The sequence below is a fragment of the Mobula birostris genome, chromosome 5 (assembly GCF_030028105.1).
Source record: "Mobula birostris isolate sMobBir1 chromosome 5, sMobBir1.hap1, whole genome shotgun sequence".
Taxonomy (NCBI): domain Eukaryota; kingdom Metazoa; phylum Chordata; class Chondrichthyes; order Myliobatiformes; family Myliobatidae; genus Mobula; species Mobula birostris.
In genome coordinates this window covers 171,857,672-171,874,768 of record NC_092374.1, presented here as the reverse complement: position 1 = coordinate 171,874,768, position 17,097 = coordinate 171,857,672, and the positions used below count along the sequence as shown (strand labels likewise).

General features: G+C 45.9%; 1 protein-coding gene across 2 annotated transcripts in view; it reads right to left on the bottom strand.

Moving 5' to 3' along the window:
• LOC140198035 (B- and T-lymphocyte attenuator-like) overlaps positions 1-13,103 on the bottom strand; it is a 42,347-nt gene extending 29,244 nt beyond the window's left edge. The window contains exon 1 of one of the 2 annotated variants that reach the window (XM_072258865.1): positions 12,850-13,103. In XM_072258865.1, coding sequence (XP_072114966.1) covers positions 12,850-12,940 — 91 coding nt within the window. In that variant the 5' untranslated portion in view covers positions 12,941-13,103. The remainder of the gene's footprint in view (positions 1-12,849) is intronic. The other variant, XM_072258864.1, reaches the window with a different exon arrangement.
• Between the last annotated feature and the right edge of the window lie 3,994 nt (positions 13,104-17,097).

The following is a 17,097-nucleotide window of genomic DNA, read 5'->3' as shown; positions in this document are numbered from 1 at the left end:
CGCTGCTCCTTAAGGAAGGTCCCTGCGTTCAGATGATCTCTCTCTCCCCCTCGATGCTGCTGGAGGACGGGTGGAGCGACGTGGTTTGAGGATTGGATTCTGCAGTTCACGTTATGAAGTGTTTCTGGCTTCTGATCATGCTTTTAATTGTCGCTATTTTGGGCGATTTTAAATAGGGGTGGCTTGCAGATAACAAACACTGAGCTGAAATGAAATATGCCTGGACTCTTTTGATTTTGTGTTTTATATTCCGTGCTTTTCGCTTGTTATTTTTGTTGCTGTTTGCGCAATTTGTTGTTTTTTTGTATTGGGGTGGGGAGAATTGATGTTTTTCTTTTAACGGGTTCCATGGTTTACTTTGACAAGGTTCCACACGGTAGGCTTATTCAGAAAGACAGAAGGCATGGGATCCAGGGAAGTTTGGCCAGGTGGATTCAGAATTGGCTTGCCTGCAGAAGGCAGAGGGTGGTGCTGGAGGGAGTACATTCGGATTGGAGGGTCGTGACTAGTGGTGTCCCACAAGGATCAGTTCTGGGACCTCTACTTTTCATGATTTTTATTAACAACCTCGATGTGGGGGTAGAAGGGTGGGTTGGCAAGTTTGCAGATGACACAAAGGTTGGTGGTGTTGTGGATAGTGTAGGGGATTGTCGAAGATTGCAGAGAGACATTGATAGGATGCAGAAGTGGGCTGAGAAGTGGCAGATGGAGTTCAACCTGGAGAAGTGTGAAGTTCTCTTTGGAAGGACAAACTCCAAGGCAGAGTACAAAGTAAATGGCAGGATACTTAGTAGTGTGGAGGAGCAGAGGGATCTGGGGGTACATGTCCACAGATCCCTGAAAGTTGCCTCACAGGTAGATAGGGTAGTTAAGAAAGCTTATGGGGTGTTAGCTTTCATAAGTCGAGGGATAGAGTTTGAGTCGCGAGGTAATGATGCAGCTCTATAAAACTCTGGTTAGGCCACACTTGGAGTACTGTGTCCAGTTCTGGTTGTCTCACTATAGGAAGGATGTGAAAACATTGGAAACGGTACAGAGGAGATTTACCAGGTTGCTGCCTGGTTTAGAGAGTATGGATTATGATCAGAGATTAAGGGAGCTAGGGCTTTACTCTTTGAAGAGGAGGATGAGAGGAGACATGATAGAGGTATACAAGATATTAAGAGGAATAGATAGAGTGGATAGCCAGCGCCTCTTCCCCAGGGCACCACTGCTCAATACAAGAGGACATGGCTTTAAGGTAAAGGGTGGGAAGTTCAAGGGGGATATTAGAGGAAGGTTTTTTACTCAGAAAGTGGTTGGTACTAGAATACACTGCCTGAGTCAGTGGTGGAGGCAGATACGCTAGTGAAATTTAAAAGTCTACTAGACAGGTATATGGAAGAACTTAAGGTGGGGGGGGTTATATGGGAGGCAGGCTTTAAGGGTCGGCACAACATTGTGGACCGAAGGGCCTGTACTGTGCTGTACTATTTTATGTTCTATGTTCTATGTTTTGCGGCTGTCTGTGGAGAGGATGAATCTCGGGGTTGTATACTGCATACATATTTTGATAAGAAATGTACTTTGAATCTTTCAGTCTTTAACTCTTTGAATCACTTATTACATCTGGGCTGCCTTTGGCTGAAGACAGGTTTGCACCCACTGTAAGCCACTTATCTCAGCTGTAAAGTAAAATCAGGGAACTAAGCTAAAGTCACAGAGTCATAGAGGACTACCACACAGAAACAAACCCTTTGGTGTATCTATTCCATGTCAACTTGTTATCCTGCCTAGTTCCAGTGACCCACACTTGGACAATAGCCCTCTATACCCTTCCCATCCGCGTACCTATTCAAACTTCACTTAACTGTTGTAATCAAACCTGCATCCACCACTTCTGTTGGCAAGTTGTTCCACTCTCACGCTCAGTGAAGAAGTTCCCCCTCAGTTACCCCTCAAATATTTCACCTTTCACTCTTAACCTGTGACCTCATTCTAGTCTCACCCAAGGTCAGTGGCAAAAGCCTTCTTACATTTACCCTGTCTATACCCATCATAATTTACTATATCTCTATCAAATCTCCCCGCATTTTCCTATGCTCCAGGGAGCAAATCCCTACCCTGTTCAATCTTTCCTTTAATTCAGATCCTCGAGACCCAGCTACATCCTTGTAATTTTTCTCTGCACTCTTTCAATCTTATTGATATCTTTCATGTAGCTAGGCGACCAGAGCTGTGTACCGTTTTCCAAATTAGGCCTCACCAAAGTCTCACACAACTTCAATGTAATATTCCAAATCCTATACACAATACTGTGATTTATGGCCAATGTACCAACAGCTCTCATTATGGCCCTATCTCCCTGTGATGCCACTTTCAAGGAATTATAGATCTGTATTCCCAGATCCATAGCGACAAGCTGTAAGAGCCACTCATTTGAATTTACACAAACGTGTGCCATACAGTTATAACTCAACCTGCAGTGTTTTATAGCGTTGCTGTTAAATTCATTTTATTGAGACGGCATTGGCATAAACCAATATGTAAGTGGTGATGAAATCAGCAGGACCATGGGGAGGGAACATGTGGGGAATATTTTCCAGCAGCCAGCCAGCACAGGTTCGAAGGCTTAGGCTGGATTATTCTCTGACTGTGAAGAAAAAGCATTTCAGGATGTGTATTGTACACATTTCTCTGACATTAAATTGAACCTTTGAAACCTTTGATTTTTGTTTCCCCGTCTGTATGATCAGTGGGTTTTATTTGCTCATAATCTTCCAGGAGAGGAAAAAAAGTTAAGCAAGTGGTTGCAGATGCTTGCATGTTTGGTATGGAGGGTCACAGAATGGAACTTCGTCAGGGTGTAAGTGTAAATAACAGCCTGACGAACATTTTACTTTCAACATTGAAGTCTTTGTCTTAACTCCTCCGTTGGTCTCCAGTCTGGGGCTTGACCTGTGAAGTGTATTTTCCATTGGCTTGAGTGATAAGTTATGTCATTTACCTTGACTTCATTCAAAGAAATAGAACAGGATGTGGGATAGTAATGTTCACGACTCCCCCTAAAGCCAGTCACAACAACATCCTACCAACCCTGGTTTCACCAAACCTCTCTCTCTGCCTTTTTCTCCACCAATGTTTCCACTCTGGTTCCCCCAAGCTACATTAGTGACGGTCGCACATCACTACAGCTCTGCAGTTGGTTTGCAAGCAGTTTACAACCACGGAATCTCTCTGGATTTTAACTTCTGCGTAGTAATAATAATGCGAAAGCTACTTAAAAGTGAAACACTCATAATGCAGATACAAAACAGTCTCAGTCGGTGTTTAGGGAGTGAGCACAGAGCCTTGGGGTGAAGAATGAAGGGAGGTCGGGTGATGGTCGATTCTCATGGGCAATACCAAAGTTTGGAAGAGAAGGAATGTAAAAAGAGAGAAGGGTAAACAAATGAACGAGAAAGGGAATGTGAAAGGGAGAGGATGAAAGAGCAACATGAAGAAGGCAGAAGTGTTAAGAGGTGAGAGACTGTTAAGTGACGTTCTCACACCATCTCCCATTTATAAACCGACACTGACTGATTCTGCCACCAACACACCTACCTTCAGAAACATACTCTGGCATTTTCTTTCTCCCTCCTTGTTCAAAGATTGGCACTGTCTTAGCTAGCCTCCAATCCATTGGCATTGTTGCTGAACCCAGTGAATGTTCAGTGCCCACCCTAACCCTCCACTGTCTCCAGGGTGACTCCTTTTGGTACTCTTGGATGGGGACCCCAAGGTTTTATCCACCATTTATATTGATTTCATTCAGTTCCTCCCTCTCACTCACTTAAGGGATCTGATCGCTTGGCTGTCCTCATACTTGCAATGAGGCAGAGGCTAAAGGGCAAAGCTCCAGAGATAAGGACTTCAAAGAGATGGTTGTCGGAGGCAGAGGAGCGGCCGCAGGGTTGCTTTGAGCCAGCGGACTGGGCCGCGTTCAAAGACTCATCAGAGGATCTGAATGAATACACCACTGTGGTCGCAGACTCTGTCGTTGTGGATGAGCGTGACCTCCCAAAAATAATTTAGAGTCTTCTTTAACCCAAAGCCCGGGTGAACCATGAGATCCACAATCTGCTAAGGGCCAGATCAGTGGCATTCAGGTCTGGTGGCCAAGTTAAATACAAGACGATCTACAGAAAGCCATCTCATGTGCGAAGTGGCAATTCCGGGACAAACTTGAACCACCGAAGGATGCTGAACAGCTGCGGCAGGGTTTGAATGCCGTCACATCACATAAAGTGAAGCTGAGCAACACAGGTCACAACAAGGCTTTGCTCCCAGATGAGCTCAATGCTTCCTATGCTCACTTTGACCATCGAAATATAGAAGCGTCTTCAGGAGCTCCCACTGCCCCGATGGCCCTGTGATTTCAGTCTCTGCAGGCGGGTGAATGCCAGATCAGGTTCATGGCCGAGCACTAAAGATCTGTGCTGATCAACTGGCTGGAGAGTTCACCGAGATCTTTAACCTCCTGCTTCAAGCAGGCTCCAATTGTACTGGTGTCTAAGAATAATGTAGCAACCTGCCTCAATGATTATCACCCAGTAGCGCTTAAACTCACTGTGGTGAAGTGTTTTGAGTGGTTGGTGATGAAACATATCAACTCCTGCCTGAAAAGCAAGTTGGATCCACTCCAATTTGCCTCTGGCACCAGGGGTCCACAGCAGATATCATTTCATTGGCTCTTCACTTGACCCTGGAATATCTGGACAGCAAAGGTGCATACAGCAGGATGCCCTTTATCGACTCCAGCTTGACCTTCAATACCATCTCCCCTCAAAACTTGGAGACCCCAGTCGGTTGTTTTTGCTTGTGCTACCTCGAATATGATGATCAGCATGGAGGGTATGCAAAACACAGTTTTTTCCCTGTATCTACACAAAGTAGTGCCCACTGACCAGTCCATCACAGTAAAGCTCTCCCCACCATTCAGCACATTTACATGGAGCTCTGTCACAGGAAAACAGGGATCCCCGCCACCCAGGCCACGCCCTCTTCTCGCTGCTGCCATCAGGAAGCAAGTACAGGAGCCTCAGGACCCACACCACCAGGTTCAAGAACAGTTATTACCCCTCAACCATCAGGCTCCTGAACCACTGGGGATAACTTCACTCAACTTCACCTGTCCCATGACTGGACTGTTCCCACAATCTATGGAATAACTTTCAAGGACACTTCATTTCATATTCTCGATATTTATTTTGTATTTGCACAGTTTTTTGTCTTTTGCACACTGGGTGTTTGTCTGTTCTGTTGGGTGCAGTCTTTCACTGATTCTATTACAGTCCTTGGATTTACTGAGTATGCCGCAAGAAAAATGAATCTCAGGGTTGTATATGGTGACATATATGTACTTTGATAATAAATTCACTTCGTACTTCGATCTTTAAAGTGAGCACTGGATTGTAGAATCACTTCAGAGCAGTGGTGAATGAAGTTATCTGCACCGGTTCAGGAGCCCGATGGTTGTAGGGCAATAGCTGCCCTCCACAGTACACTTGTAGAAATTTGCTAGAGTCTTTGATCGAGTCTCTTCAAACTGCTCACCCTTTTCACTACTGACCCCTCAGTGAGGACTGGTGCGTGCTCCCTCGACTTCCTCTTCCTGACGTCCACAACCAGCTCTTTAGTCTTAACTGGTGTTGAGTGCAAAGTTGGCGTTGTGACACCACTCCATTAGCTGATCTATCCCGCTCCGTAGTTCCCTCTTCATCACCACCAATGGTTGTGTCATCGGCAAATTTATAGATGACGTCTGAGCTGTGCCTAGCTATGCAGTCATGTGTATGTGGAGAGTAGAGCGGTGGGCTAAACACACGTCCTTGAGGTGCGCTGGTGTTCAGTAAGGAGGAGATGTTATTTCCAATCTGCACTGACTCTGGTCTTCCAGTGAGGAAGTCAAGGATCCAGTTGCAGAGAGAGGTACAGAGGACCAGTTTTGGAGCTTTTTGTTTACAACTGAGGGTATTTCTCACCTTCTGCATGTCACCTTGGCTGAGCAGAGGAGCACTTTTAGCAATAGATGAAGCCTGATACCTTGATGGTATACAGTACCTGGTTGGGCACCCTGTTGAAAGATGTTCTGATGTCAGCCTCTGAGACAGAGATCACAGGGACATGGGACTCTGCAGGGATTTGCACAAGTCTAGTTTTGCCCCCCATTCAAAGTGTGCATAAAAGGCATTGAACTTGGATGGCAGAAAAGCATCATGAGGTTAGGCTTTGCCTTGTAGGAAGCAATGACTTGCAAATCCTGCCAGATTCTGTGTATCTGACTTTGTCTCTAACTTCAAACAAAAATGCTTTTTTTTTTGCTCTGAAAAGAGCTTTCTGTAGGTCTCAAAGTCAAAGTCAGCGCACATTTATTGTCAAAGTATGCATTCAGTATACAACTTGGAGATTCAGCTTCTTGCAGGCAGCCACTAAACAAACAAACACCACAGAATCTGTTTAAAGAAAACCCCACACAACAAGACCATCAAACGTGCAGAGAAAGGAGAATGACTTGTACGAACAGCAAAGAGTGAACAAGTAACACACAGAACATTAAACTTCAAACTGCAGAGTCCCCAAACGTGAGTCCACTAGCACAAGTGGCCGAGGTAAGTGAAGCTGGTCCAGGAGCCGATGGCCACGGCCACAGCCTCCGAGCCAGTCAGTTCAAGATGGCCGCAGGCCGCAGTTCCATGCCGAAGCGTCTCGATTGAAATGCGCAAATAGTAAAGAACGTCCGGTGCTGAGGACGTTAAGACCATTATAAACATCAAACCGCAGACGAAAGTGAGTCCAGAGCCACGATCGCCGAGGCGATTGAGCCTTGCAGTGCGGAACCCAAGACCCCTGACTCGTGCGCCTTCCGCCGGCAACAGCGAGAGGGAGACCACTCAAACAAAGGCAGACGGCACTGAGCACCCACCCGTTCGTCCTCATCGATTTCGATCTTGCTCGATGCTAAGTGAAATTTGTTGTTTTGTGGCAGCAGGACATTGCAATATAGCATAAATTACAATAAGAAATGTCATCAATAGGTAGTGCCAAACAGAGAGCAAAGTAGTCAGGTCGTGTCCATGGGTTCATTGTCCATTCAGGAATCTGATGGCGGAGGGGAAGAAGCTGTTCCTAAATCATTAAATTTGGCTCTTCCTTCCTGATGGTGGTAATGAGAAGAGGGCAATCCTGCATGGTGAGGGTCCGTAATATTTGATGCCACCTCTCTGAGATGTCCTCGATGGTGGGGAATCTGGTGCTCATTTACCCTCTTGACTGACCCACTTTCAACGATCTGTACGCCCTCAGCACTCTGTTCTTATTACCCTGTAGGATTGGTGTCCTCTAGTTCATATAGCCTCTTCTCAATCTCCTTACCCAAGATGTAAACATAGAAACACAGATACTGCACAATACAGGCCCTTTGGCCCACAAAGCTGTGCCGAACATGTCCTTACCTTAGAAATTACCTAGGCTTACTCATAGCCCTCTATTTTTCTAAGCTCCATGTAGCCATCCAGGATTCTCTTAAAAGACCCTATCATTTCCTCCACCACCGCTGTCAGCCCATTCCACACACTCACCACTCTCTGAGTAAAAGAACTTACCCCTGACATCTCCTCTGTACCTGCTTCCAAGCACCTTAAAACTATGCTCTCTCGTGGCAGCCATTTCAGCCCTGGGAAAAAGCCTCTGACTATCCACACGATCAATGCCTCTTATCATCTTATACACCTCTATCAGGTCACCTCTCATCCTCTGTCGCTTCAAGGAGAAAAGGCCAAGTTCACTCAACCTATTCTCATAAGGCATGCTCCCCAATCCAGGCAACATCCTTGTAAATCTCCTCTGCACCCTTTCTATGGTTTCCATGTCCTTCCTGTGGTGAGGTGACCAGCATTGAGCACAGTACTCCAAGTGGGGTCTGACCAGGGTCTTATATAGCTGTAACATTACCCCTGTAACCCCTTTGTTATCAACCATTGGAGGATCCCGGTCTTTAGAGCGAGGATGTTGTTGGTGACATTACTTTCCAGTTAAACTCAGAGCAGTAAAAGAGCAAAGTAATGAAGGGGTGTGGGAAATCAGCTCGTTGTCAGGGGAACAGTGTCACTCCACAAGCATCGTGAGCAGTGAGTGCACCTGTAGAAATCCACTGTGGCTTCTAACCAGCAGAGCTTACAGGCAGTTAAAGCCACGGATCACGCACCACGAAGGAAAGCCTTTCAGCATATTCTGCCTCAGGCCTTTGATTCAGGCTTCAAGTTTAGCTTTCACATGCACAGTGAAAGGCCTCATCTGCGTTGGCAAACAGCCCCTCCCCCACCCCCGAGGGTGTGCTGGTGGCAGCCCGCAAGTGTTGCCCCACGTTCCAGTGCCAACATAGCATGCCCCCAGTGCTTGGCAGAAGAGCAGCAAAACAACAACAGCAAAAAGCAACCTGTGCAAACACATAGTCCGGCAACTCCAGGACAGGTCTACAACTCCAGCCTCCAGCGGACACAGGCTCAGGCCTCCAGACCCTCGGCTTCAAACTCTGCAGCAGACTTGCAAGTTCTGCTCTTGGCCAACAGGCCTCGACTGCCAGATTTCTGATTCGTCCTGGGGCTTTGATCCCAGGACACACCGATTACCAGGCCGTGAAATCTGGACTAGCCAATGATGGGATCTCAAATGCTAGGCCTCGAGCTCCGGTCTCACAGACTTACAAACCCAGGGGGCATCTCATTCCTCTTGCCCTCATCTCTCACATCCGGGCAACATGCTTACAATCTTGTTTGCACACTTTCCAGTTAAATGACACCTTTCCTAAAACAGGGTGGCCAGAGCTGTGCACAAAACTCCATACTAACACCTGCCCACTTTAGTCCTCCTCCCTATTTCCTTCCCCAACCATTTCATCCCCTTTAACCACACGCCCAAGTTTCTCTGACAGCTCCAGACCCTCCACAACTCTGCCTCCTCTGCTTTTGGGTTTTCCAGTGATGTTGAATCTATTGATTCTTGACTGCCTTGCCAGAACACAGAGTCACTGCACCTTCATAACTCTGAACGCCTCACTCTCAGCTCCCCGAGATCTGTTGCTCTGATGAAGACAAGACACCTCCTCCACAGAGCTGAATCCCCGCACCCCCGAGCCCATTCCGGAAAGCTTGCCCTCTCCGGACTGACACTTTGGGAAGTGTGCAGTCCAGAACTGGAAATCCTCCTCCAGATGGAGCCGCACTGACGACTTACACAGGGACAGACCTATGTATAACGGTGTGGTTTCCACTGCTCTCGAACAACCTAACCTGGTATCTCAAGGATTTAATCAACAAGCAGTTGACCGATGATGTAAGTGGTGCTGACCGTGTATAGGACAGGCCCTTCAGCCCGCAACGTTTTACCGACCTTTTCATCTGATCCTTCCCCTCTACCATGTCAGTCTGATTCTCTTTCATCCATCTGCCTACCGGTCCTCCAGGTTCCGGGGTTCAGCCCAGGGCTAACAACCCTGACCGGTAAAACAAAATGGTTACGGAAACAGTAATGAAGAACCCTTCTACATCTGAGTGTGACGGTATTCCTGAGTCTCCACCCGGGACTTGCATGGCTGACAATAGTGAAAACTGAGAGGAAGATACTGACATGACAAAGGAAGCCCTGAACGCTGCCGGAGATAGAGGACCTTCATTGCTGCCCGAAACACCAGCCGTGTACAGGCAGTAAGTAACTATGTGCCTATCTACCAGTCTCCTAAATGTCCCTAATGTATCTGCCTCCATCACCACCCCAGGGGGCGCATGGAAACTACCACACTCTTATCTCTGACATCCTCCCTATACTTTCCTCCAGGCCCCCTTGTATTCGCTATTTCCACCCTGGAGAAAAGTCTCTGGCCGTCCACTCTATCTAAGACTCTTGTTTTCTTGTACACCTCTGTCAAGTTACCTTTCATCCTCCTTCGCTCCAAAGAGAAAAGCCCTAGGTCAGTCAAATTCCCTGCAAGGCATGCTCTCTAAACCAGGCAGCAGCCTGGTAATTCTCCTCTACACCCTCTTTAAAGTATTCAGGGGTAGACAGGGTGGTGAAGGAGTACTTAGCCCACTGGCCAACATCAGTCAGGACACTGACGACTCGAGCTCAATTACGTTGCAATTATATAGGTCATTAGCGAGACCGCACTTGGAGTACAGTGTTTGGTTTTGATCATTGAAGTGGAAAGAGTGCAAAAATCTATTTACAAGATGTTTGCCCGGACTGAGTTAAAGGAGAGTTGGGGCAGGCTAGGACTTTATTCCTTGGAATGTAGGTAACTGAGAGGCGTAGGGTGAATTTATTCAATCTTTTTTCTTAGGGTTGGAGAATCAAGAACTACAGGGTGTAGGTTTCAAGTGAGAAATGAAAGGTTTAAAAGCAACCCGAGGGGCTGGTTCTTCACACGGAAAGTGGTATGTACAAGGACCGAACTGCCTGCCATAGGAAGTGGTTGACGCAGGTTCAGTAATAACATTTTAATGTCAATTGGACAGGTGATAAGAAAACAAGAGGGAGATAAGGGTCAAATGTGGGCAAATGGGACTAGCTTAAATGGGCATCTTGGGCAGCCCAGAGCAGATGGGCCGAAGTGCCTGATTCCATGCTGTATGAACCTAGGACTCTATTGCTTTGCTCTCAGTCAGTTTTAAAACTGCACAACAGAGACGCCCAGACATCTAGATACGGGATAACTAGATATTGAAATCCCAAGGTTTGATCATTTTGGAAATTAGCGGTAAGTGGCCATCGGGATACTTACAGATTGATGTACCTCAGAGGCACATCGTAAGAGGCCTCACTAATGTTCAATCCAGGTACAGTGGGTGCTCTACAGTTCAGCATGTAACAGCAGTGACCATTCCGGTGGGAATGCATCAGGAGACCCTAAATGCTTTGTTGAATTAGACAGATTACAAGATGACTGTGTTCATTTTTTAGCTGAACCAGGCAACCTGACTCCTTTCTGCAGCACCCCTCTTCCGTCAGATACTTATTAAACTCTTGTTTAAATTAAGCCTCTCTTGGGCGCTGCTTAATGTCCTCTTTGTGAAAGTACTCTTGCCAAAAAAACATCTTTCTTTTCCCTGCAGGGAGTTCCCAGTCTGATTGCAGAAACTGGATTTTTTCGGTCACCCAACAGCAACTTGGACTCTTATTTGCAGCTGATGTGACAGGATGTGAGGGAATTTTATCAGATTAGCTCTCGAGAGCTTCTTCAGTCCAGAGATGGTTAGGGGAGATTAAGTGGAAGTGTTTACAATCAGGAGGGTTTCTGAGTAAGTCAGACATTCTGAGAACAGGAGAGTGGGCGGCCAGAGATGAAGGGAATCTGCAGAAGGAGAAAGAGGAAGGGAATGTTGTCATACTGTGGGCTGCTGTGATCTGCCATGTTCTACCTGAAAGGGCAGTGGCAAAGGATTACGCAGGAATTTCCAAAAGGGAACTGATAGGCACAGAAAAGGAGAAGTTCAGTGGCTCATGCGGAAGTGTCTGGTGGGATACATTGGGGACCCTGGCCCTGGGTTCTTGGCCACTGTTACAGTATCAATGATTCCTAAAAACAACAGATTCTGCAGATGCTGTAAATCTTGATTAACACACACAAAATACTGGAGTAATTCAGCAGGCCAGGCAGCATCTATGGAGGGGAATAAACAGTCGACATTTTGGGTTGAGATCTTTATCAGGACTCTGCCTGACTCACTGAATTCCTAGTTTCGTGTGTGTTGCCCTAATGATTCTAAAGGCAGTGAAGACGATGAACAATTGGGCTGACCATTAGCTCTCTGTCAAATGCACAGCGCTTGAGGACTTGTGTGCCCAGTTTTCTCCGTGCTTCACCCTGACTACAATCACACAGCTGGTACCATTTCACTCTCTCTATAAATTAATATCTAAAGGTAATGCTTTAATCTAGAAAGGCACTGATTGTAACTGTTCAAAGAAAGAACATGGGTCAAAAATAGACCTTCAGTTCAAGTGTTTCGGCCCATAACGTTGGCTCTTTATTCCTTTCCATAGACGCTGCCTGAACTGCTGAGCGTCTCCAGAATTTTGGTCGGGATTTCCAGCGTCTGCAGAACCTCTTGTGTAAGAGGGGTTGAAAATCAGGCAAGGTTGTAGAAAACTTCACCAAAAAATGACCCCTTGGGAAGGCTGCAGCCACCTGTAACTTTGCCACCATCGGGCAGGTGGTGAAGAAGCCTGAAGACCCACACCAGCAGGCTCAGGAATGGCTATTTCCCTTCCACCATTCGGTTCTTGAACCAACCAGCAAAACCCTAATCACTACAGTTTAGCAGCACTAAGAGCACTTCGATGACTTTGCGTTAAAGTGAACTTTGGATAATTGTGCCCTTTCTTATAGAAACTGTGTGTAATCTATGGCTTTTCTTGTGAAAGCTGCTTATCTGATGCTGCTGCAAGTAAGCTTTTCTTTCTGCCTGTGCCTACACCTGCTTGTGCATATGACAGTAAAGGAGATTCTGCAGATGCTGGAAATTCAGAGTAAAACATAAGAAGAAGCTGGAGGAGCTCAGCAGGTCAGGAAAGGAATAAAGAGTCGATGTTTCGGGCTGAGACCCCTCATCAGGACTCCGACACTAAACCTGACTTCAATTTTACCAGTAAAAGGTAGATATCCAAAAGGACAAAGTGCTAGCTCCATGAGACACCTGCGTTAGTATATTCTCGTGCTATTACAGGATTACCGAACGTCTTGCGTCTGAGGACCCTAATTCACCAGTAAATCTCTGCACGCCCCTTACCGAACAGACTGGCAATGTATTTTCCCCACTGCAAGGAGTTTCTTACCTTGCATCTGCAGGACGAAAGGGAGCAGAGCAGTGAGAAGGAGCTGCTTGAGAGTCTTTTCAGAACACATCCTTCTCCAGTAAACCATCATTCATCCATTAAAGCGGTGGCCTGGGCCCTGAGCCAGACAGGAATCTCTCCACACTGATTATCACCAAGCTGCTCAAGATACCCAGTGGGACCTCTGAGTTCTAACATCGTACGGCACCCACTGCCAGTAACATGTGAACAAGCTGTGCATTCCTAGCACCAGAAGTGACGTAACTCTGTGGTTAGTTCTGTAAACTGATGAGCTGTAGATCTGTGATTAAAATTATATTTACAATCAGGTTGCCTATTATGATTAGAATTAGTTTATTCATGAGTGAGGGAATGCTGCGGCTCTCTCTGCTGCCCAATGTGGTCATGCCTCTCTGAACACTGAGAGTGTGGGGGACTGTGACTGGCTTCCACCCCTCCCCTGCTGTATGCCTCCTTGCCATAGCGCCATTGACTGCTTTCTGATTTAAAATTTGATGGCTTTGGGCTTGTATTCACTGGTGTTTAAAAGAATGAAGGGGGAATCTCATTGACTCCTAATAAATATTGGAAGGCATAGAGAGAGTGGAAGTGGAAAGGATGTTTCCAATGGTGGGGAGAGTATAGGACAAGAGGGCACAACCTCAGAATGGAAGGAAATCCCTTTAGAACAGAGATGAGGAATTTGTTTAGCCAGAGAGTTCTGAATCTGTGGAATTCATTGTCACGGATGGCTGTGGGGGCCAAGTCATTGGGTATATTTAAAGTAGAGATTGATAGATTCTTGATTAGTACGGGAGAAGGCAGGGGAATGAGAGGGAAAATAAATCGGCCATGATAAAATGGCGGAAACAGACTTGATGGGCCAAATGGCCCAATTCTACTCCTTTGCCTTATGGTTTTAAGGACTTATGAACCACTGCCTGTTTCTCTGATTCCCTTAGTGGCTCCCACTCTGTCAGCTCATAGTCCTCCTTCACCCCACCTTCTTGATCTGCCTTCCACCCCCTTGTGTAATTGTGTAGTGTAACTTTGTGTATGTGTAGTGAATCTTTGTGTGTGTGTGTAGTGTATCTTTGAGTGTGTTTGGTGCCTGGTTTATGTATTTGTGCATGTCAATAGATTGAAGAGATAACAGGCTCAGTTTTCATTTGATTAAAAGTAAAGTGAGTTTGCAGGGTACGTGGGTGGACTGAGGATAACGTAGCAAGGGGCGAATGGAGTGTAAGGTGTGGTGTTGTTAAGGAATGATTCAAACAAGCCAGTGATTGTCTCTCCAGGTACCCACTGGTTGATCACACATCGACTCTAAACAGCCGTGTTTACAACCTCCCACACATCTTCCACCTCGATGCACAGCAGGGAAAGTTACACTGAACATGTGTAACCACAAACTGTGACATCCAAAGCACATGCTGAAAGCCATTGCTGTTCTTGCCAATGGCATCTTCCTCAAGCACTGATATTCACAGAGTCACACAGGCACTGCACACATTGTCCGCCATCGTGCAATCAAGCACACGAGATTTGCACAGATATGTGAACAGATATACGGATATTGTACAAGATATAAAGTTGCACACAGGAATACACAGACTTGTGCACACATGCACACACACACACATTGTTGCATTGGTGTTTAAGGGGAACTTGAGGGAGAACTTCTTTACTCAGAGGGAGAGACAAGCTGCCAGAACAAGTGGTGGATGTGGATTCTATTTCAACGTTTAAGAGAAGTTTGGATAAGTACATGGATGGGAGAGTTGTGGAGGGCTATGGTCCAGGTGCAGGTTGATGGGACTAGGGAGACTAATAGACTGGCATGACTAGATGGGCTGAAGGGCCTCTCTCTGTGCTGTAGTATTCTATATTCTATGACTCACTGTATTTATACACATGCAGACATGTGGACATCCATACAGTATACTGTAGATATAAATTAAGATTCTGTAAACTTTCCAATGAAGTTGTTAAGTTTCAAGGGAGCACCTTGAAACATCCCCTAGTGAGCCAGGTGCTGAAACACCTGAGTTTTGAATGGTCAGCACATTATTGGAGTGCTAATCAATACACACAATTGCATATAAATATATGGGAACAATTATACATACACTATAGTCAAGAGGGTGAGGAGTTTCAAATTCCTCTGTATACACTTCACTGAAGATCTCACCTGGACTGTACATACCGGCTTTGCGGCAAAAAATGCACAACAGCGTCTCTTCCACCTCAGGTGACTGAAGAAGTTTGGCATGAGCCCCCAAATCCTCAAGACCTTCTACAGGGGCACCGTTGAGAGCATTCTGACTGGCTCTATCACCGCCTGGTATGGAAACTGCACCAACCTTGATCACTGGGCATTGTAGAGAGTGGTACGGACAGCCCAGCACATCTGTGGGTGTGAACTTCCCTCCACTGAGGACATTTACATCAGCAGGTGCAGAAAGAAGGCCTGGAAGATTATCGGGGATACCAGTCATCCCAACCATAAACTGTTTCAACTGCTTCTGTCTGGCAAACACTACTGCAGCGTTAAAACCAGGACCAACAGGCTATGGGGCAGCTTCTTTCTACAAGGCATTAGACTTTTAAATTCATATGCCCGTACACTGCGACAGAGTCATAATGCAAAGATTTTTACCCTCTCATGTTGTGGGATGGATCTAAGATTTAAATAAATTCTAATTCAAGTTAAATTCAAATATAGACACCATTACAGTTATATGCAGACATTTGTGTGCACATAAATACACACACATCTTCACACACAAATATACATCACTATTACTTAATTACCATTCTGTAGTTCCTGGCACACCTTACACATTCCACACACATGGTTCAAGGCACTACACCGCTCACCTCCATCTTCTCAAGGGCAATTAGCAAAGGAAATTACTTGCTGGCCACTTACTGATCAATTAATAAAAATTTTATAAATTCCTGCATGTAAATGCACATTATGCAGAAACTCATTGTGAAATTACACACTTCCACTCCTACCTAATCTCAAGCCATTGGTAAACCTGACACTCTACTCCCTGGCATCTCCTCCAGAGGGTAGGGAACTGAGGGTCAGGGGTTGATCCATGGTGAACTTCACTGGTTACATTGTCCAGAGTGGAAAAGACTCGTTTACTCCCACTCTCTGTCTTCTACATGATAACCCGTCTTCTACTCACACCAGCACTCCACACTGCAATACTACCTGCTCTAGAACGTACACTAGCCTTTCACATGGAACCTCAGCAAGCGCCTTCTGGAGATCTAAATACAGGCTGTCTGGTAACAGATGGGTCCTTGAGTTGATTTTGTCCGTAAGTTAGAAGGTACACAAAGTCACTGGATGCAGTGACCAGACCTCCACTGTAACGTTCTGAAGGGCTTCAAAAGCACTCAAGGCAGAACAATTACTGAAACTAGTCCTAAGGTTCATAGGAATGATCACATGTATGTCGTTAGACTTTTGTGTTTAGTAATATTGTGGGAACTCATTTGTACAGAAGGGTGTCCGTAAGTTGGTTGTACCTAATGATGTATGTACTAAACCTACAGATCCCCCTCTCAACTCTGCTTGTTATTCCCTGAAACACCTTCAGCAAGTTTGTCAAACAAGGTTTTCCTTTTGTCAAACCATGTTGACTTGGTTTGATGACATGAAGCTTCTTTAAATAGTGTTTCTTCCTTATAGACTCATCTTACACAGAGCACACGGATACATATATGCCCATGCGCAGATAGATCTGTGGTATCTCCTGTAACTAATAAAGTGGCCACAGAGTGCATGTTCATGGTCTTCTGCTGCTGTAGCCCATCCACTTCAAGGTTCAACATGCTGTGCGTTCAGAGATGCTCTTCATGCGTTGAGTTGCTGTCACCTTCCTGTCAGCTCGAATCTCTCTCATCAACAAGGCATTTTCGCCACAGAGCTGCCACTCACTGGACGGTTTCTTTGTTTTTTGCACCGTTCTCTGTAAAATCGAGAAACTGTTGTGTGTGAAATTCCCAGGAGATCGGCAGTTTCTGAGATACTCAAAACACCCTGTCTGGCACCAATGATCATTCCATGGTCAAAGTCACTTGGGTCACGTTTCTTCCCCATTCTGATGTTTCGTCTGAACAACAACTGAACCATGTCTGCATGCTCTTATGCATCGAGTTGCTGCCACGTGATTGGCTGATCAGATATTTGCGTGACAAGCAGGTGTCCAGGTGTACCTAATACAGTGG